The sequence below is a fragment of the Rattus rattus genome, chromosome 8 (assembly GCF_011064425.1).
Source record: "Rattus rattus isolate New Zealand chromosome 8, Rrattus_CSIRO_v1, whole genome shotgun sequence".
Lineage (NCBI taxonomy): Eukaryota > Metazoa > Chordata > Mammalia > Rodentia > Muridae > Rattus > Rattus rattus.
Window position 1 is genome coordinate 53,665,055 of NC_046161.1, and position 21,672 is coordinate 53,686,726.

The window sequence follows — 21,672 nt, forward strand, 5'->3', positions numbered from 1 at the left end:
TATTATTGTTTGTGTGTGTATATGTCCACATGCACATATATGTATGTGTATGTATGTACAGGCACGTGCTGTAGCACACAGGTGGAGGTCAGAAGAAAGCCTGTGGATTTATGAATTCAATTCTCCTCCTCTACCTTCATGTGTATTGTGGGGATCAATCTCAGATCACTAAGAGTGTCGCAAGTGCCTCTTACTGAGCCATCTTCCTGGCTTGTTTTGTTGTTGTTTGCTTTGCTTCTTTCTAAAGGGTGACTGTGTAAGAGGTTTTAGGATTGAGTCCTTTGATGAATGCTTAAAGTATTCAATATAATTTAAGTTTTTGAAATAATATTCGTTCCTGTGTGTGTGTGTTTCTTTGTTTGTAAGGATATGCATACTGGGATGAGTGTATAGAAGTCAGAGGACAACCTGGCGATTCTTTTGATTTGTATCACATGCATATGTATGCATGCATGCTTGTTTTTGTGCGCACTGTATGTATGCTGGGGTTTGAGGAGGCCAGAAGAGGGAGTCTGGTCCTGGAACTTGAGTTACTACAGGCAGTTCCCAACTACCCAGCTTGAGTGCTGGGAATCAAACCTCAGTTCTCTTTGTAAGAGCAGCAAGTATACTTAATCACTAAGCTATCATTCTATCCCCATCAAGAAAAATTTTGTATTAGAGCAATGTATTTATTCTAAACTTCCTTTATAAAGTCCTTACATTTTTCTTAATGTACGGGGAATTAAGACTACACATCATTGGGGTCAGAGAGCTGGTACATTGAAAAGAACACTGGCTGTTTTCTTAGAGGACCCAGGTGCAATTCTCGGTATTCTTAAGGCAGCTCAGAGCTGTCTGTACTTTAGCTTGTGGGGATTCAACATCCACTTTCTGTTCTCTTCTGACCTCCATGGGCACTAGGCATATATATGGTACACAGACAAATGTGATATTCAGACATAACAGCTATCTATATAAAATAAAACAAATTAAGAGAAATAATGTGTCTTTGGTGAAGATCCCTTAATTATCCTATTTTAGAAAGCCAACATTAGCAGACTGTTAAAGACAGTAGATAGACCCGTGGCTACAGAGTTTAATGATGTTTTTGGTGCCTGCTATGAGCTTATTATGTACTTAAGTACAAGAGTGACACTCTTTAGAACCTCTTCTCACAGATGCCTAGTGTCTTAGTCAGGGCTTTTATTCCTGCACAAACATCATGACTAAGAAGCAAGTTGGGGAGGAAAGAGTTTTTTCAGCTTACACTTCCACATTGCTGTTCATCACCAAAGGAAGTCAGGACAGGAACTTAAGCAGGTCAGGAAGCAGGAGCTGATGCAGAGGCCATGGAGGGATGTTACTGGCTTGCTTCTCCTGGCTTGCTCAGCTTGCTCTCTTATAGAAGCCAAGACTACCAGCCCAGGGATGGCACTACCCACAATGGGCTGGGTCCTCCCCACTTGATCACTAACTGAGAAAATGCTTTACAGCTGGGTCTCATGCAGGCATTTCCTCAAGGGAGGCTTCTTTCTCTGTGATAACTTCAGCTTGTGTCAAGTTGACACACAAAACCAGCCAGTATACCTAGCAAAGGTGAAACAGAGAAACTAACTTGGCTTAGTCTACACCTTCTTAGATTTGTTCACAGCTCCTCCATACCATGATATGAGGTGATAGGTAGTCTATTATTATTATTTTGAACCATTTCTAGCTACCCAGTCGACTTGCAGACTGTTGATTAAAGTATTGCTACCAACCCTCCTTTTACTAGGCACCTGGGCACCATTTCTCCAACATGCTTTCACCTCACTGTTTTCATCTAGAGCAACTAGGTTTGTGGACACTAGGGCACTCATTCTATCTCCACAGATAATGACAGGCACAGTTCTCTATGTGACCATCTTAATGTCAACAGGACCCATGAGACTCTAGTTCCACATATGTGACAAACTCTCTCCAACTCCCACTTAGCGAGGTTGAAGGAAATACCCATTCAGTATCATATCCATGACTGTGGTATGGTTAAAGGTATAGCAGGAACTTCTCAGTAGAAAGAGATTTTGGATTTGCCTCCTGGTGTCCTTAAGACTTTGTAGGAATGAGGCCAAAGTTTCAGCCTGGACTCATGCTGTGTATACTTGGGTGTTAATAATATTATAATACAATAGATAGGGATTGATTATTAAATCAAAATGACATAATCTTACATTGGTAGAGATATTCATATTTTAATGCTAAATTAAAGTTATGTTTTCTTATATTGGTTCAAAATTTTGTTTATTAATTCAGGTTTAAGGTTTTCATTGGCATAATAAACCTTTGTATATTGATACAAAATTTAAGATTAATTTTGTTACAACATGGTATGCATATGTTTCAACTCATTTAAAAATGCAAGGCCTACTGTCCCACATGTGGCCCATACATATACAGCCACCAAACTAGATAAGATGGATGAAGCAAAGAAGTACAGGCCGACAGGAACCGGATGTAGATCTCTCCTGAGAGACACAGCCAGAATACAGCAAATACATAGGCAATGCCAGCAGCAAACCACTGAACTGAGAACGGGACCCTTGCTGAAGGAATCTTAGAAAGGACTGAAAGAGCTTGAAGGGGCATGAGACCCCATATGAGCAACAGTGCCAACCAGCCAGAGCTTCCAGGGACTAAGCCACTACCCAAAGACTATACATGGACTGACCCTGGACTCCAACCTCATAGGTAGCAATGAATAGCCTAGTAAGAGCACCAGTAGAAGGGGAAGCCCTTGGTCCTGCCAAGACTGAACCCCCAGTGAACATGATTGTTGGGGGGAGGGCGGTAATGGGGGGAGGATGGGAAGGGGAACACCCATAGAGAAGGGGAGGGGGAGGAGTTAGGGGAATGTTGGCCCGGAAACCGGGAAAGGGAATAACAATCGAAATGTAAATAAGAAATACCCAAGTTAATAACGATGAAAAAAAAAATGAAAAAATAGAGAAAAAAAAATTCAAGGCCTAGTACCTTTCCTTTTAGTAATAGCTATCAAAAACTGTTTAAAATAATTACATAATCCAAGTTAATAATCAGATAGTCAAACTCATGGTCATATTAGGTACTAATTTAGTTAATTACAGTAAAATGTTTTAAAGGTTATTCAAATAGTAAAGAGCTAAAAATAAACATTTAACAATTCAGATATGCTGGATGTAGATAGATGATCTTCAAAAGTGACAGAGATCCACAAAGTATGACATTTAATATAAGTTCATCATTAAAAGATCTTTTGACTATGAAACATGTCTGCTCCTGACAATACCACCATTCCCCATTCCACTTCAAAAAAAGATGATGAGCATCAATAACCTTCCATATTGAGTTGCTTCAATTGTGACAAGCCATGGGGCAAAAAATGCCCTAAGTATCTGCAGACAAAATGCTGTCCAAAAAAGGACAGACAAAAGATAGTTGATTGCTAAGCTCAGTCAAGATAGGGTAAGTTAATCCTTCATAATTCCTGCTTCACTTAAGGTCTGTCAGATGTTCTGGGCCAAAAGACTAAAGATAGATGCTCCAGTGTTATAAGAAATATTGGGGTCTGTCCAGGTGTTAAACTATCTCTTTCATTTCTGTGGGGTGGTTTTCTGGTTGTTTGTTTAGTCTGCAGAGCCAAAAGCATTTATTTTTTTTAATTTAATTTTTTCAATTATCTTTTTGTTTTTAAACAATCTAGTCTTTATCCCCCTCCCAGACTGTCCTTAGTTCTTCCTCCCATTCCTCCTCTTCTGTCTCCAAGAGGATGTCCCCACCCCCTACATTCCAACAGGTCTCTCTTCTCCCAATGCCTCAAGTGTCTCGAGGATTAGGTGCATCTTCTTTCACTGAGGCCAGACCAGGCCGTCCTCTGCTATATATGTGTTGAGGGCCTCGTACCTTATGTACACTGCCTGGTCAGTGGCTCAGCGTTTGAGAGATCTTGGGAGTCCAGGTTAGTTGAGACTGCTCGTCTTCCTATGGGGTCTCCCTCTTCTACAACTACTTCCAGCCTTTCCCTAATTCAACCACAGGAGTCCTGGCTTCTGTCTTTTGGTTGGGTGTAAGTATCTGCATCTGTCTGGGTCAGCTGCTTGTTGAGATTTTTAAGAGCTATGTTCCTATGCTTCCTGCATACTCAAATAATATTTATTTCTTCTCAATTCTTGGATAGGGTTAAAGACTAGAGAGTTATAAAAAGATGTTCTAGGTCAAAAAAGATGTTTTTAAAATGGTAATACAGGTTAAAATAATAAATGAGATAGATACAAAACTCTGAACTCATTAAGATGGCATAGATGGTAAAATACCTTATCTAAGGTGCCAAATACAAACAGACTGGATATTTAAATGTAGCTCGTATCTAATAATATCCATAATTGTCTCTACTGTATGTTCTTATTATTATAAGAAAAAGAGCCTTTTTAATTAGACAAAAATTGTTGAGGATTGGTCTTTTGCTATTCTAAATATTGGTTGCTCCCAGAGACCACACACGGACCCAGGTGATGCTATGTGACTTCCCCCGACCCCCCGTCCTGCCCCCATGATCTCCTATTGGTAAATAAAGATGGCAGCAGCTAATAGCTGGGCAGAAGAGACCAGTGGGGTTTAGGTTCCTGGGCTTGGAGTTGGAGAAAAACCATGAGGGAAAAAGAGAAAAAGTTGGTGTGCGAAGAAGCCTCCATTGGGGTAAGAATTTTAAAATAATGACCATGTGGGTTAGTGAATTGGAGCTAAGAGCAGCCCAGACAAAACATGGCAAATTATATAATAAAAATTATCGGCTGGGAAAGAGTCACTATAGCACAGAGGATAAATATCCACCCAGCTCTGTGTTGATTAAGGCTCGTTATAAGTATAAAGGTCACATGTGTCTTTTACCCAAAGGAAGGGTAAAACGCTGAATTAGATTAAATATTTTTACAGCCGTGTGGACTCAGACAGCTTGTCATGGTCTACATCTCTTGAGCTGCCTCATCTACCCTGCTCTTCTCAGGGCAAGAATCTTGTTGCAGCTTGAAGGTCAGGTTCAGTCTTCAGCTTTCCCAGTAACTGCAATCCTTGTGCTTGCTTGGGTGTGCCAAGGGTGCAACGCAGCAACCGAGGGCACACGAATGTCAGGATTTACCACCGATTGGGTTCATATGTGAACATAGATACCTGCCATGTCCTCTATATTTCTGTAGGGTTTATTCTCTTGGGTACTATTTCAGTTCTTTCAGTTACTCCAAAACTATTAGATACTACCTTGTGAGGCTTGCTTGAAGGAATGGCTACTTCCAAAAACAAACAAACAACAGTAAAAAAAAACCTTCTCAGTTCTCCAAGGGACTTTATGTATGGAGTCTAACCAACAATTTTCACTATGCAACAGGTTACCTCTTCTCCAGACCTCCTGTGTGTTTGTTCATTTGTTCATTCATTCCTCTGTGTGTGTGTGTGTGTGTGTGTGTGTGTGTGTGTGTAGCAGCACTAAGTTCTTCAGAGTGAACAGTGGGAGACAGAAGGCAGTAGGATATTTTCATTAACAGTTAAGCTCTTTATTTAGGCCTGCATATTAGTCATATTCTTATCATAATTCTTATATAGCACAAATGTTAAAAATTGAAGGAAAAACAATGAAATTACTTTTTTTTTTTCTTTTTTTTCGGAGCTGGGGACCGAACCCAGGGCCTTGTGCTTCCTAGGCAAGCGCTCTACCACTGAGCTAAATCCCCAACCCCGTGAAATTACTTTTTAAAGTAGGTGAATATAAATGAGTATTCTACTAAGTTTGACAAAAATGTGCAATTTTATAGTTTAATGTTTAAATAGACTTAAAATATACATAGACAAAAACATGCATAAAGTTGTGACATCTTTGTATTAACTGGTAAGTTATAGAAAATTTTATTTGTGTTAAAGATTGATAAGTTAAAGATACATGGTATAATTTCTAGAATATCCACAAGATAGTAAGTGAATATAAAATATTTGCCAAACTAAGGTAGATTCTGAGTAAAGCAAAAATAACCAAAGCAATCCTAACCATAACACAAGGAAGTGTAGAAGCACTGCCCAGGCTGGAGCACGTGGCACTTACCTGTAGTCCAGGGTTCTCAGAAGACCTGGGCAACAAAATGAGAAGGAATGCTGAGAGAAGATGATAGCTGAGCGAAAGGAGAAATAGTAAGGTACCAGTGAGTACAGTAGGCATATATGAGTTGATTGCTTTAGCAGCTAACAATCATTAGACTGATGAGCAGCAAACAGTATCAGAGGCAGTCTGATATTATACTCAATGCTAAAAGTACAAAGGTATATAAGGTTTATCAAACATTAGCAGAAACCATTTGTATCTTTATTAAGTATAAAAGGAAATATCTCATAATGCTACGATCAGTTCTTTTTAAAATAAATGTACAGCCCCAAATTTATAGGTACCAAATGAAATAGCTTCAAAATGCACGAAGCAAGAATTATTAAATGTATAATGAGGAATATATCTTGCAGTCATAAGTGGGGTATTTTAACTTGTTATCTTGAATAACTTAACATTTTATGGGTATCCATTGCTCTCTGCCTTGCATATCAATATGTACAATTACCCAGGACGTAACTGGTTATTGAGACCCGCTAAATAATATGTAGCATACTGAACTCTAGCTGAAAATACATATTTACAAAAGTAATGCTTATATTATTTTGCACCATAAAGCAAAGGTCAGCTTTCCAAACATTAACACTTATTTTAGTATTATAATAAAATTACAAGCTAGGTGGTGGCGACATACTCCTTTAATCCAAGCATTTGGGAGGCAGAGGCTAGTGTATTTTTTGAGTTTGAGGCCAAGGCAAGTTCAAAGACAGCCAAGGCTAAACAGAGAAACCCCGTCTTCAAAAACAAAAACAAAAATAAACAAAAAAGAAATTTCCCTTTAACTCTGGGGATATATTATCTATCCATGTGTTAGCATGTGTGAGATTCCCAAAGTTCAGCACCCACTGCTGCCAAACATTTCCCCCCAGAAAACCAAAACCAAGTAGATGTGCTTTTTAATAGTTTAAAAGATGAATAAACTGGAAACTAGCCACAGTTAACCAGCATGCTGTGGGGTATAGCTGATGTTCTAGTTAATTTTATACCTATTTGAACATTTTCATGTTAACAATCTGTGATTGCTCCTAAAACCTTGGAAATGGTCAGCAAAATAAGTCTTGGAAATTCTATTCTTAATTATCTCAGATGATAGAAAAATACCGTAGAATAAACCTAACCAAGGAAGTGAAAGACTTTTCCTGTGAGGTCTTGAGAGTTCTAGACAGAGGAAGCACTCACAAATGGAATGATTTTTCACGGTCATGAATTAGAAGTATTACTGTTGTAAAGATGGCCATGCTATCAGAAGTGGGATATAAATTCAGTGCAGTCACCATCATTCACTATTTATGGAAATAAGTGATCCTAAGTTTCACACAGAAGTGCAAAAGACCCCAAGTAGCCATAATGGTCCTGACCATAAAAAATAATGCAGGAGATACCACTGTACCTGGTTTCAAGTTAAAGAGTCATAATAGCAAAAGACATGGTACTTGTACCGAAACAGACATGTCAATCCGTGTAACAGGTTAGATAATTCAGATAAAACAACACGTAGCTGTAGCCTACTTAAAACTGTGTCATTTGCTATTATTTTCTGCAAGATAAATAAGTTGCTATTTTATTTTTTCCAGGAGGAATATAGAACTGAAGGTATCAGTTGGCACAACATTGATTATATTGATAATACTTGTTGTATAAATCTTATTAGCAAAAAACCAACAGGACTGCTCCACCTTTTGGATGAAGAAAGCAAGTGAGTATAAGTGCTTTTCCCTTTCATATTTGAAACCATTGTGCCTTTTGAGTGCTTCACCTTCACTTCTGACAGCCTCCCTGTCTAACTGTGACCAGGATGGAACTAGGACTGCTGTAGCCCTAGGGTAGCCTCATCCTCACAGCAGTCCTTATTCTTAGGCTCCTCAGTGTTAGCTGTACAAGTATGTACCACCAGCCAGCTTATATCTAAGAAAGGTTAATCGTTCTAATAATGTTTCAAATGAAGACATGGGTTTTTCTGTATGTGTCTGGAAAAAATAATACATTTTTGTGTAATAGATTGTGCTTTACTCTTGAACAATTTTTTTCTAGATTTACAAAATTTGATGTTAAATCTTTTGACATGCATTTTTCTTTTATTGTATATTAGATTTACACTTTAAAGTTATCCCCTTTCCCAGTTTCCTCTCTGGAAATCACCTATCCCATCCCCCACTTCCCCTGCTTCTGTGAGAGTGCTTCCTTTCCCACCCACCAACCCACCCACTCCCTCCTGCTTCCCGGCCTTGGCATTCCCCTACACTAGGGCATCAAACCTTCACAGGACCCAGGTCCTCTCCTCCCATTGATGATGGACAGCGCCATTCTCTACTACATATCCAACTGGAGTCATGGGTCTGTCCATGTGTACTCTTTGGATGGTGGTTTAGTCTCTGGGAGCTCTGGAGGGTCTGGTTGGCTGATATTGTTGTTGTTCTTTTGGGGTTGCAATCCTCTTCAACTCCTTCAATCCTTTCTCTAACTCCTCCAATGGGGACCCTGTTCTCAATTCAGTGACTGGCTGCAAGTGTCCACCTCTATATTTGTCATGCTCTGGCAGAGCCTCTCAGGAGACAGCTATATCAGGCTCCTGTCAGCATGAACTTCTTGGCATCAGCAATATTGTCTGGGTTTGGGTGGCTGTATGTATATGGGCTGGATCCCCAGGTGGGGCAGTGTCTGAATGGCCTTTCCTTCAGTCTCTATTCCAAACTTTGTCTCCGTATTTCTTCCTATGAATGTTTTTGTTCCCCCTTCTAAGAAGAACTGACGCATCCTCACTTTGGTCATCCTTCTTGAGCTTCTTTGGTCTGTGGATTGTATCTTGGGTAATTCTAAGCTTTGGGCTAATACTCACTTATCAGTGAGTGCATACCATGTGTATTTTTCTGAGATTGAGTTACCTCAACTCAGGATATTTTCTAGTTCCATCCATTTGCCTATGAATTTGATGAAGTCATTGTTTTTGATAGCTGAGCAGTATTCCATTGTGTAGATGTACCACTGTCCCACGCGCGACCTTCCACCGGCAAGAAGCACGTGGACATAGAAATCCTAGCTATGCGTAAAACTTTATTTCTATCTCATGGAGAAGCCCCTTTGCCACGCCAACATGGTGCTTATAAACCCCCCTAATGCCGCATCCACACCTGATTGGTTTGCTTACTCATGACCTCATCAGCGCCCGGAATGGCAAAGACCTGCACGAAGGCACTCTTGCACATGCGCACAGTTAACTTCCTGAAGGGGGGCCGGTTGGCATGTTGAAGGCTGACGCCATCTTGTCTGACTTGGCCTTCCACGTGGGGCGCAGCGGAAGCCAGCGCCATCTAGTGGTGGCGCATGTTATTGCGGCCCTCTACATCCCACATTTTCTGTATCCATTCCTCTGTTGAAGGGCATCTGGGTTCTTTCCAGCTTCTGCCTATTATAAATAAGGCTGCTATGAACATAGTGGAGCATGTGTCTTTGTTGTATGTTGGAGCATCTTTTGGATATATGCCCAGGAGTGGTATAGCTGGGTCCTCAGGTAATACTATGTCCAATTTTCTGAGGAACCTCCATATTGATTTCCAGAGTGGTTGTACCAGTCTGCAATCCCACCAACAGTGGAAGAGTGGTCCTCTTTCTGCACATCCTAGCCAGCATTTGTTGTCACCTTAGTTTTTGATCATAGCCATTCTGACTGATATGAGGTGGAATTTTAGGGTTGCTTTGATTTGCATTTCCCTGATGACTAAGGATGTTGAACATTTCTTTAGGTGCTTTGTGGCCATTCGATATTCCTCAGTTGAGAATTCTTTGTTAGGTCTGTACTTCATTTTTTTTTTAAATAGGGTTATTTGATTCTCTGGAGTCTAACTTCTTGAATTCTTTGTATATATTAGTTATTAGACCTCTATGGGATTGTAAGATCTGTAGGATTGGTAAAGATTTTTTCCTAATCTGTTGGTTGCTGTTTTGTCCTATTGACAGTGTCCTTTACCTTACAGAAGCTTTGCAATTTTATGAAGTCCCATTTGTCGATTCTTGATCTTTGAGCATAAGCCATTGGTGTTCTGTTCAGAAAAATTTCTCCAGTGCCCATCCATGTGTTCCAGATTCTTCCCCACTTTTTCTTCTATTAGTTTGAGTGTATCTGATTTTATGTGGAGGTCCTTGATCCACTTGGACTTGAGCTTTGTATAGGGCGGTAAGAATGGATCTATTTGCATTCTTCTACATGCTGACCTCCAGTTGAACCAGCACCATTTGTTAAAAATGTTCTCTTTTTCCATTGGATGGTTTTAGCTCCTTTGTCAAAGGTCAAGTGACCATAGGTGTATGAGTTCATTTCTGGGTCTTCAATTCTATTCCATTGATCTACCTGCCTGTCTCTGTACCAATACCATACCGTTTTTATCACTATTTCTCTGTAAAGCAGCTGGCGGTCAGGGATGGTGATTCCCCCAGAAGTTCTTTTATTGTTGAGGATAGTTTTCACTATCCTGGCTTTTTTTTTTGTTATTCCAAATGAATTTGCAAATTGCTCTTTCTAACTCTATGAAAAGTTGAGTAGGAATTTTGATGGGGATTGCATTGAATCTGTAGATCACTTTTGGTAAAATGGCCATTTTTACTATATTAATCCTGTCAATCCATGAGCATAGGAGATCTTTCCATCTTCTGAGATCTTCAGTTTCTTTCTTCAGAGACTTGAAGTTCTTGTCATACAGATCTTTCACTTGCTTGGTTAGAGTCACACCAAGGTATTTTATATTATTTGGGACTATTGTGAAGAATGTCAGTTCCCCAATTTCTTTCTTAGCCTGTTTATCCTTTGAGTAGAGGAAGGCTACTGATTTGTTTGAGTTAATTTTATATGCAGCCACTTTCCTGAAGTTGTTTATCCCGTTTAGGAGTTCTCTGGTAGAATTTTTGGGTCACTTAAGTATACTAAATCATCTGCAAATAGTGATATTTTAACTTCTTCCTTTCCAATTTGTATCCCTTTGACTTCCTTTTGTTTTCTGATTGCTCTGGCTAGGATTTCGAGTACTATATTGAATAAGTAGGGAGAGAGTGGGCAGGAGCCTTGTCTAGTTCCTGATTTTAGTGGGATTGCTTCAAATTTCTTTCCATCTAGTTTGATGTTGGCTACTGGTTTGCTGTATATTGCTTTTACCATGTTTAGATATGATCCTTGAATTCCTGATCTTACCAAAACTTTTAAGATGAAGGGGTGTTGAATTTTGTCAAATGCTTTCTCAGCATCTAATGAGATGATCATAGTAAACTTTTTATGCTTTTATAAAAGATTACATCTTTCTTATAATTTGTTACCTCTTTCACTTTAGCTTTCCACAGGCTACAAATCAAACATTACTTGACAAGTTTAAACATCAACATGAAGAGAATTCTTACATTGAATTTCCAGCTGTAATGGAGCCTGCTTTTATCATAAAACATTACGCTGGGAAAGTAAAATATGGAGTAAAGGTCAGTAAATTTTTTATTGAATATGGCTTTAGAGAAGAGGTATGTATTTTAAAATATAGAACACCTTTTATTCTTTGGCAGTTCTATGCATGTAAACATTGTCTCCTGATCATAACTCTACCCCCAGATCTATCATTGCTATCTCTAGCATGCTACTCTTTCTTATAGTTTTTGGAGGCTCTGGATCAGTAGCCTTTGGAGACATTTTGTAAGGATAGAATTAGAATAGAGATATATATTTTTCAGTATATTATCATTTTAGATAATGTTTCTGCTGGTTTCCTACTATAGATAAATCTATTAGGCCATTTTAATGAACTTTTAAAATCTAGAACAGATAGTATGTATGTGTCACAAACTCATTGTTTATCCTCACAATTCATTTGTTTTCCTTTAATGATACTCATAATGGTCTTTTAGAAGCTTCTGTTCTGAGTACCATTAGGTAGTTGTGAGCTTTCATTCTTATTAGTTATAATAACATTAACTCTTGCATGTATCTTATGTAACTGATGATATGGTAAACTCTTGGGAAGTTTAAACTTGGCACTTATGATACTTAGTTTCCTTGTAATGCAGTAATGAAATGATTTGAAAAATTAAAAACTCATTGATTTTTTTGTTTTGTTTTTTGTTTTTTAGACAAAACAAAACATGTTTGTTTCATGTAGCTTAGAGAGTCTCAAATTTTCTGTGTAGCAGAGCGTGTTCTTGAACTCCTAATTCTCTTGCCTCTAATCCTAAGTGTCTAGGATTACAGAGTTGTGTCACCATGTCTAGCTGTGGTAGACATCCTAGTTCACTATTTAACCATTTACTGATTCATTTTTAAAGAATTATTTATTAAATTCCATATGTAGTTCCCTGTTCAGTATTTGTGATTATATAGTGATAAGCTAGACAGATTTTTAAGTATATATCATATGCATAATCATTTATTTGTAGTTATGTACTATAAATTTTTCTGTGAATTAAAGTAATGAAGTAATTACCTTTTATTTTGTAGATTTATAAGGACTTTTATTTTTGAGAGGAACTAAAGTAAATGTTACACTGGTGAGTTGAGATAGTGAATTCTAGGCTATAAAGTAAGAAAGGAGTTAAGTATGTTTAAATAGTATATAAAAGGTCAGTGAGATGAGATTAAGGATGAGTGAGATATTTTAGTGAATCCAAGAGCAGACAGATTCAATCTTGAAGGATTTCTAGGCTACATTGAAGAAGCCTAAGTGTTTTATTTTTAATGAATTGAGGAACTCCTGTACAATCCATACTGTTAGTGAAGACAACAGTCCTGTGTCAGCCTGCTAAATGCTTCAGTCATACCACATGCTTACTATCAACCTCACTACTGGAGTGGGGGTGTTGAAATTATTATAGGAACTGTGAAACTATTAAAGCAGATTTGCATTTTTAAGGACACCAGAGAGACAAGGCTGGATTCTTAGAATTTATTAATTCTCCTTTAGCTCCCTCCCCTTTTAATTTGAGGTGAAATATTAAATTGAACCACAAGAGTAACAGTAGAAACGGGGAAGATCTTATATAAAGTATAGTGTGGAGATCTCCATATACTTTATAGATATTATAAATGAATATTTTATGGTGGGAAGTAATTGAATCTATTTGAAGTACTGTATCTGAGATAGAATACACAGGTGAGAAGCAGATTTTAGATATTATTTATAACGTAAAACAAAGCAGAAATCTTTTTTTTATTAATCATTCCATTCTTTTATATCTCCAATGATATCCCACTTCCCGGTTACCCATAAACCCCTCATCCCACAACCTCCCTCTCTTCCCTCCCCTTTGCCTCTATGAGGGTGCTTCCCCAACCACCCAAAGTCTCCCTCCCACCCCTCCAGTATCTTCCTAAATCAGACTTCCACAGGACCAAGGGCCTCCCCTCTCATTGATGTCAGACAACGCCATCCTCTGCTACATATACAGCTGGAGCCATGGATCCCTCCCTGTACACTCACTGGTCTTGAGCCTGTTGTTAGATGATGTAGTTACTTTTCTAGTGTGGTAGTAAAACACCATGATCAAGGCAATTTATAGAAGATAAAGTTTATTTGGTCTTACCATTCCAGAAAGGTAAGAGTCTATCATGGTAGGGAAGCAGCAGGCATGGCAGCTGAAGGAGAAGCTGAGGTGCTCACGTCATAAACTGCAAGCACAAAGCAAAGAGTTGGAACAAGAAATGATGTGAGTCTTTAAACTCACTACCTGACCACACTGGCATGCTTAAGCAAGACCACACCTCTTGAACCATCACCAAGTGGGAACCAAGTATACAAATGCCCAAGACTTACAGAGACATTGATCATATACTATACACTCCTGTTTCTGTGATGTTTATGTATGTTACCAAGTAGATTTAAAGTAAAAGATGATTGAAGGGTGAAATTATATACTCACTAAAGAAATAGACAAATGCTAGAGATATTACTGGAGGTAAACAGGGATATTTCACAATGAGAAAGTATCCAGTTGATAAAATGTTGATCAAAAGCAGAAAGAGACCACAAGTAGGTGCAGCGCTGAGACTGTCGCTGGGATAGAGTGCTCGTCTGGTCTGTGTGCTGCTCTAAATGTAATTCCTCGCACTGCAGAAGCTATAACCAAATGGAAGTAGCTGTGGACAAATCTATTGTGCTACAGGGCACACAGACATGCCATAGGGTAACTTAGGCAGTTACTATGTATTTAAACATTAAGCAAAACTCTTCCAATTAGTTGATGAATTAATCCAGAAAAATCACAACTAAAACTACTTGTCATTCTAATATATATTTTTAACTGAAGAGTTAAGACTGCAGTATTTTAAAGTTTGTGGAATCCATTTAAATCATTTAAGACAAGAAATAAGGATGAAAGAAATATCAGATTCCATCTCAAGAAAGCTTGTAAAAGTGCACATTGATCCCAATTGAATGAGAAGGACATGCTAAAAATCATAAATCAGGACAATAAAAAGAACCATAAAGAAACAAAAAAAAAAAATAGTGGTACGTTCTTTTAATGTCAGTACTTCCCAAGAGGGATCTGTGTAAATTTAAGGTCAACCTAATCTACATAACGAGTTCCAGGACCAGCCAGGGCTACATAGTGGTACCCTGTCTTAAAGCTAAAGAAATCCTGCCAGAATTGAAACAAATTCAACAAAGTCTAATGTTACTTCCATTTTAATACATAACAATATAAACAAATACATGAGAAAGTAGCTGATAATAGAATACTATAAATTATAGGTAACAAAAATAACAAAGGTACTTCATTTTTGTGTACCACTTTTTTTTTGTGCAGGGTCAGATATTTTAATATACTAACTGGCTAGTATTCAGTTCTTCTACATTTCCAATTCTTTTATCATTGAATGAGACAAAAGAAAACCAAGCTCTACTTTTCAGACCCTCAGTATGTTATTTACCTATTTTCCGACCACATGCAGCTTTAGCTAGTATCTACAGTCCCTGGCTTTCCTGCTTTTTTGTCTAACCTGCCCACTGATCACCCTGGAGAACAAGTGAGGCTCTCTTTTGTCTGGTTTTTCAAGGCTAGATCTTTTAAGTTTTCTATCATACCATTTTATCGAATACCCCTTGAAATTAACTATCTAATAATCCATAATAAAATTAGAGTATTACATAATTCAGTAGTTTCAGAATTAGCTGGCACTTTTTAGAAGGCACCTCACCCAGGTAGCTACTCAGAATTGAATTCAGTTCTACAATCTCTCTTCACCCACCATTCAAACATACCTACTATCTTCTTGATTTTAGTAGTCTTTTTCAGAAATAACATTGGTACTTTTTTCATAGGATTTTCGGGAAAAAAATACAGATCATATGCGTCCAGACATTGTGGCTCTTCTGAGAAGTAGCAGGAATGCTTTTGTTTCTGGGATGACTGGCATTGATCCTGTAGCTGTTTTCCGATGGGCAGTTCTCCGAGCATTTTTTAGAGCTGTGGTTGCTTTCAGGGAAGCTGGGAAAAGACATATTCAGAGAAAAAGTGGTAAGCCAATCTTGCTAGTATTCTTCCATGATAATACTTTTTATTTTGTTCTGTTTCCTTGCCATATCCTGTAATCATGTTCCATAGCTGATAAATCACACCTTTAAGTGATTAGGTGTATGTTTCTGTAAGTATGTAGGTATATGTTGCTATATTTTCATAATAGATATTGATAAGTATAATGAGTGTCTTAGTTAGGGTTGCTATTGTGTGATGAAACAGCATGACCAAGGCTGGTTATAAAGGGGAACATCTAATTGGGGGCTTGTTTATAGTTTTGGAGGGTTAGTCCATGGTCATTATGGTGTAGGCAAGCATGGTACTTGGGCAATATCCGAGTGCTCATATCTGATCTGAAAGGTGCAGGCAGACAGTGAAACTGGGCCTGGCATGAGGTTTTCAAAGCTCAGAAGCCCAGACCCAGTGACACCTCTTCCAAGAAGGTCACGCCTACTAATTCTTCTCAAACAATTTCACCAACTGTAGACTAAGTATTCAAATATATTGAGTGCACAGGGGCTACTCTCATGAAAATCATCACAGTAGTAGTTATGAACAAAAATGTAAGCTGATAATCATATAATGATTCGGAATTTGATTTTAATGTTTTCTCCATTTTGTGTTTTCTGTGTTTTTTTTCTACAAATTCAATCATAATTTAATATGAAAAAGCAAAGTAGGAAACAAAAATGTTGGGGTCAGGCAGTGTAATATGATGAGTCTCCTGCCCCAGTCACCTTATCTGTTGACCAATTTTGTAAGTAAAAGCACTTTTTCTTTTCTATTAAAGAATGATCTGTTCATTAAGGTTTTTGTTTTTTTTTTTTAACCTGATAATTCTTTTTATTGAGTTTTTAGTTTGAAATTTATAAATGATTTTTTTCCTGGGTACTTCCTCTTTCTTTAAGCCACGAGACACTCCATGTGCATGAGATCAAGTTCATAGGCACATGTGGCCATTTGGAATGTGTATAATTAGAATCTTCTGATTTTCTGTAGTTGAGACATGCCTTTCAGTAGGATTATATGAGTGCTTCCTTATTCTTCTGTGGTTCCAAATTAACTTGTATGTCATAGGAGTAAACAAACCTTCAAAGTCAGCTTTTAAACTTAAGTTCTAATTTTTTACCTGGGAGGTAGAGTGAGTCAGACACTTAATTTCCATGCCAGTTTAGTCTACATAGTGAGTTTGAGGAGAAGCAGGGCTTTTTAGAGAGATACTGTCTCAAACACAAAACAAAATAACCCAACAACAGAAGCAGAAAAACGTCCTGGGGAATCCTACGTGACTTGATTATTAGTAGTCTTTGCCATTGCCTTAGTCAGTGTTCTATGCTGTAAAGAGACACCAGGACACCAGGACACCCTTTAATTGGGGTTGGCTTCAGAGCTTTAGTTCATTGTTGTCATGGCTTGAATTGTGGCAGTAAGCAGGTAGACATAGTTCTGGGAAGGTAGTTAAGACTTCTACATCCAGATGGGCAGGCAGCAGGAAGAGAGAAATACTGGGCCTACCTCGAGCATTTGAAACTACAAAGCCCCTCTCCCATCCATACATACTTTTTCTAACAAAGCCACATGTACTCCCACAAGGCCACACCTCCTAAACCCTGCAAAGTAGCCCCATTCCCTAGTGACAAAGCATTCAAACATAATGAACCTATAGGGACTATTCTTAGTCAAATTACCACACTACCTTAGGAGGTATCAAAGGGAGTTCTTGTGGTTGAAATGGTTAAGATGATAGTAATGACCTGGGGAGATGACTCAGCAGCTAAGTGCACTTGCTGCTTTTCCAGAGAACCTGAGTTCACGTCCCAGAGTCTGTGTTAGGTGGTTCACAACCACTGGCAACTCCAGCTCTAGGGGGAAATCAAATGTCCTCTTCTGGATAGAGTTACACTCAAGTATCCATATATACACAAAAATAGATACATACACATACAGTTTTAAAAAGGAATAATAGAAACATTAGGGAAGAAATAAAGAGCACTATTATAGTTAACTACAAAAAGGTGGAGTAAACATAATTTTTACATTTTCTAGCACTCCAATCTGAGAGACAGCTGCTTAAAGTACTAACTGATTCTGTGCTGATGGTCATACTGTTTAAAAGATAAAGCTTGTTTAATAGTAACAGTGTAGAGAAAGTGATAAGGGCCACTTTTCAAGCATTTGAAGTTGTTTTTTAACTTAGACTAGATATAAATTACTATTTTAATTATTTTTTTTTCTTTTTTCTTTTTTTTGGAGCTGGGGACCGAACCCAGGGCCTTGCACTCGCTAGGCAAGCGCTCTACCGCTGAGCTAAATCCCCAACCCCACTATTTTAATTATAATTTTCATATCAACTGTTAACTAATTTTAAAAAAATGTGTTTGATATAAAAGAGGGTAGTGATTGAAGGAAAAGAAAAATAAAAATGACAATATGTAGAAAGCAAATAAGATCCTTCCATATAAGGAGTTCAAGAAAAAAATCACAAGAAAAGGTAGAAGATACTTTGAGTCGAAGATAAGAATGAACAAACACAGTCTGTACTAATTAATTCCTGTTTGATTAGTTTATGTCCTTCCATACTCTATTTTTGGGCCAGAGGACCATAGAAGTTTTGCCTAAAAATGATTCTTGGCTATATAAGTAATTATATAGGTGTTTTACACACTACTAGGAGAAAACCAGAAAGTATATAACAATATATAGAAGATAAATCAAAAACTGCTTATGGACAGGTTTATAGCTTTCAAAAACACCTGCATTACCTATCAAATGGCAAAGAATTAACACGTGTTCTACTGTTTCTAAGGAGGCTTGGCTAAAAGGATAAACACAATGTAAGCAGGGCATCATAAATGAGTACAGAGTTAAAAAACAAGCAAAACCAGAAAAATGTAACAAAATTAAACAATTTATCAATTGATTGAGAGAATTATAAATATAGTTCGCATAGTATCTTCTTTCTCTACTCTACAAACTTGTCCACTTTACCTGACTGGCCATGTGTAGGCTAGTCTGATACCTGGCCAGCAGAGGTAAATTACTGGTAATAATGAAAATCGAGTATTTTCTATTAAAGTATCTTGTGACAATGAAGTGACATTAAGCAGTCATTTTATAAAAACGTAAATATTTCCAATTATTGATTCTCATCTTGGCTAAATGATCCACTTAAAAAGTTACTTTTCATTATCATCTCGTTAAAATGTTTGAAGATTTTTAAGTCTGAGATTTTTATGTATTATCTGATTAATATAAGATTACATTTTCTCTGCTAAATGATGTTTTTTACTATAACATTTTAGTTTTTACAGTGTGATAAAATTCTTGAAGTGGATTTCCTATTTTAAAAAAGACTGCTACTTTTTGTACTAACTGATGATTAATAAGATTACGTCTTCTCTTATAAGTGTAGGCAGTATTTTCTAAATTTAGAAATCTAGGATAGGAAATTTCAATGAAATGAAAAAATACTTTGCAAGAGTTTTTTAATTAGTCTTTCTATGAGCTTATGAGCTTTAAAATTATTATCTTGAGAAATATTTGTAATTTATGACATTGAGACCCATTCCTAATTGTACAGTGAAGTGCACTAATGGAACTTCAGTTCATTATTTCACTTAGTTTGTCTGTAGATCATATTGTTGTCATTTTTAGAAGCAAAATTGTTAAATGTAGCCAATCCTTCCTAACTTTTAAGGTAATCTCTGAGATAATGATACCCAAGAGTTTATCTCTTCTGAAATGTGGAAACTCTGTATTCTACCTTTTTTTTTTTTCCCCCCGGAGCTGAGGACTGAACCCAGGGCCTTGCACTTGCTAGGCAAATGCTCTACCACTGAGCTAAATCCCCAGCCCCCTCTGTATTCTACCTTAAATCCATTTCTTGCTGATATTTATAGTATTGAAATCACCCCTCTTCCATGCCTTACTGTTCAGGTGACTCATTTGGTTCGCACTTATCTGAGTGCTTTTGTCTTTACTGTCTCTTCTCTGTTCTGCTCGTCATTCACTTTATCTCCTTTCCAGTGGGGCGGTGTGGGTTCTCCAGCTTTTTTCAGGTTTATGAATGCAGAGTGCTGCTCAGGAGCCCCTCTGTGGTGTGCTACCACTTCCTCTCAGCACACGCTCGACAGACACTGACGAGACAAGTGTACCTGACTGCCAGATTTGTAAAAGACAGGGTACATTTTTCTGTAATTGTTTGGGTATAATTTCTCTCGGATTCTATCAATGTTGCCAACTATATGCTAAACATATTCCAGAAAGGAATAAATTTCCAAGAACAACCAGATGATACTACTTGTTTGAAATGTTCCTATAATCTAGAAATTTTAATATAGCATTAGCTCAGAATACTTTGATTAATAAAATAGATGTTTAGCATATTTGAAAAGAATATTTGTTTTTTCCTATTATTTGTTAGTTGGTGAGAATCCTTCACATTACTTAATATTTTAAAATATATCAAGATAGTTGGTATCATTGTGTTTGATTCTTCTGTTGGTTTTGGCCTACATAATGTCTTTTTCTTTTTTCCATTTTTTATTTTGTTTTGCATTTTAAGGACATGATGATACAACACCATGTGCAATTTTGAAAAGTATGGATAGTTTTAGCTTTCTCCAACACCCAGTCCACCAGAGGAGCTTAGAGATTCTGCAGAGGTGCAAGGAAGAGAAGTACAGTAAGGCTTCAAATCCTCTTAACCCTATGTTGTCATATCTATTTGGAAATGGAAATCAAGAGCATTCATGAGTGTAGCATGGAGATTGCATAGGACACGCCCTTCACAGTCCTTTATGCAGACTCTACAGCTTTCTCTGGAATGTGCTGATATACCTGTCCTTTAATGTGACTGATTTTAACTGTTCCACTCACTATACACCTCACTGTTAATTATCTAGGCCACCCTCACTGAATTGGTTTCCAATTTTGTGTTGGAAATATCTGATTAATTGCATAGAAATCAGCAGTAAACTTTCTCTTACTTGTTTTTTGAATATTTTAGTGAAATGTAATTAAAGTAAAACAAGAGAACAATTTGGTAGTTCTTATATATATAGAAACTCATGAAATTAACACAGTGATTATGATATTCAAAACTCCCGAAAGCTTCCTCATATCTAGCTAAATTTTGTACTTGTTTATGTTTGATGCCTACATCAGCATGTTATAATTGTGAATCTCTAGAGGATGCATTTAAGTTGACTCTAACCCTTGACTCAGACTTTCTATGTCTGATATAAGAGAACTCACCACATCAAAATTTCAGCACAAAGAGTAATATTTAGAATACATATATGTTTATTGTTTAAAATTGATATAAAGAATGCATTTGGTCTCCATTTCTTCCTTGGCTTTTTGTTAGTTTACATGAAATAGGTTCTTTGGTCTGCTATGTGGTTTCACTCGTGCTATGATAATAAATGAGTTTTTCAGAAAATTAAGTCATTTGTTTATAGTGGGCCAAATTTACTCAAGATTTGCATTGTACATTTAATAAATTGCCATGTATTTTCTTTACTACTTTTATTAGAGTTTTCTAGTTAGAAGTCCATAATAGTTTACTTAATAAAAGAACAATTTAAGAAGTGCTTAGAATTAAGTGCAGTAAGTTCTTTTTCACTGTGTTGGTATAAGAAAATGTATCATGTATTTTTCCTTGTAGGAAGAATAGAGGTAAGTCATGTCAAAAAGGTGTCTTTAGAATTTATTCTTAATTATTGAAATTATTTCTAAAGATACACAGTCCTCATTTTGATGGTTCATTTTATATTCTTAATCTTTCAAAACAGTCTTTTGAGGCCAGCTTAAAAGAACTTAAATCTAAAGTAGCTGTATGTGGTTCAGTTGTTTTATTTGTTTCTTCATGATTAAACTTGGTACCTGCAGACTGGACCATACTGTAGTTTATGGGTCTGTTTGCTGCATGAAGAAGTTATACACTGGCAATTCCCTGAATATTGGTGCCTTAATTTATTTTATATATCTATTCCATTTTCCATTGCAGTTATATTCAGGTGCAGCTTTAAAGTATTTTGTTACCACTG

The 21,672-nt window shown here is 37.2% G+C and overlaps 1 protein-coding gene and 1 long non-coding RNA gene across 7 annotated transcripts in view; one reads left to right on the plus strand and one right to left on the minus strand.

The window, feature by feature from the left end:
• Positions 1–21,672, plus strand: part of Myo9a (myosin IXA) — a 191,584-nt gene that overhangs the window by 76,346 nt on the left and 93,566 nt on the right. For all 4 annotated transcript variants that reach the window (XM_032909329.1, XM_032909330.1, XM_032909331.1 and 1 more), the window contains exons 12-15: positions 7,717–7,838; positions 11,458–11,599; positions 15,427–15,622; positions 20,187–20,306. In XM_032909329.1, coding sequence (XP_032765220.1) covers positions 7,717–7,838; positions 11,458–11,599; positions 15,427–15,622; positions 20,187–20,306 — 580 coding nt within the window. The remainder of the gene's footprint in view (positions 1–7,716; positions 7,839–11,457; positions 11,600–15,426; positions 15,623–20,186; positions 20,307–21,672) is intronic.
• The window catches only part of LOC116906591, a 109,482-nt gene continuing 103,319 nt past the window's right edge, over positions 15,510–21,672 (minus strand). For all 3 annotated transcript variants that reach the window (XR_004388749.1, XR_004388750.1, XR_004388751.1), the window contains exon 4: positions 15,510–15,592. This is a non-coding gene — a long non-coding RNA (uncharacterized LOC116906591). The remainder of the gene's footprint in view (positions 15,593–21,672) is intronic.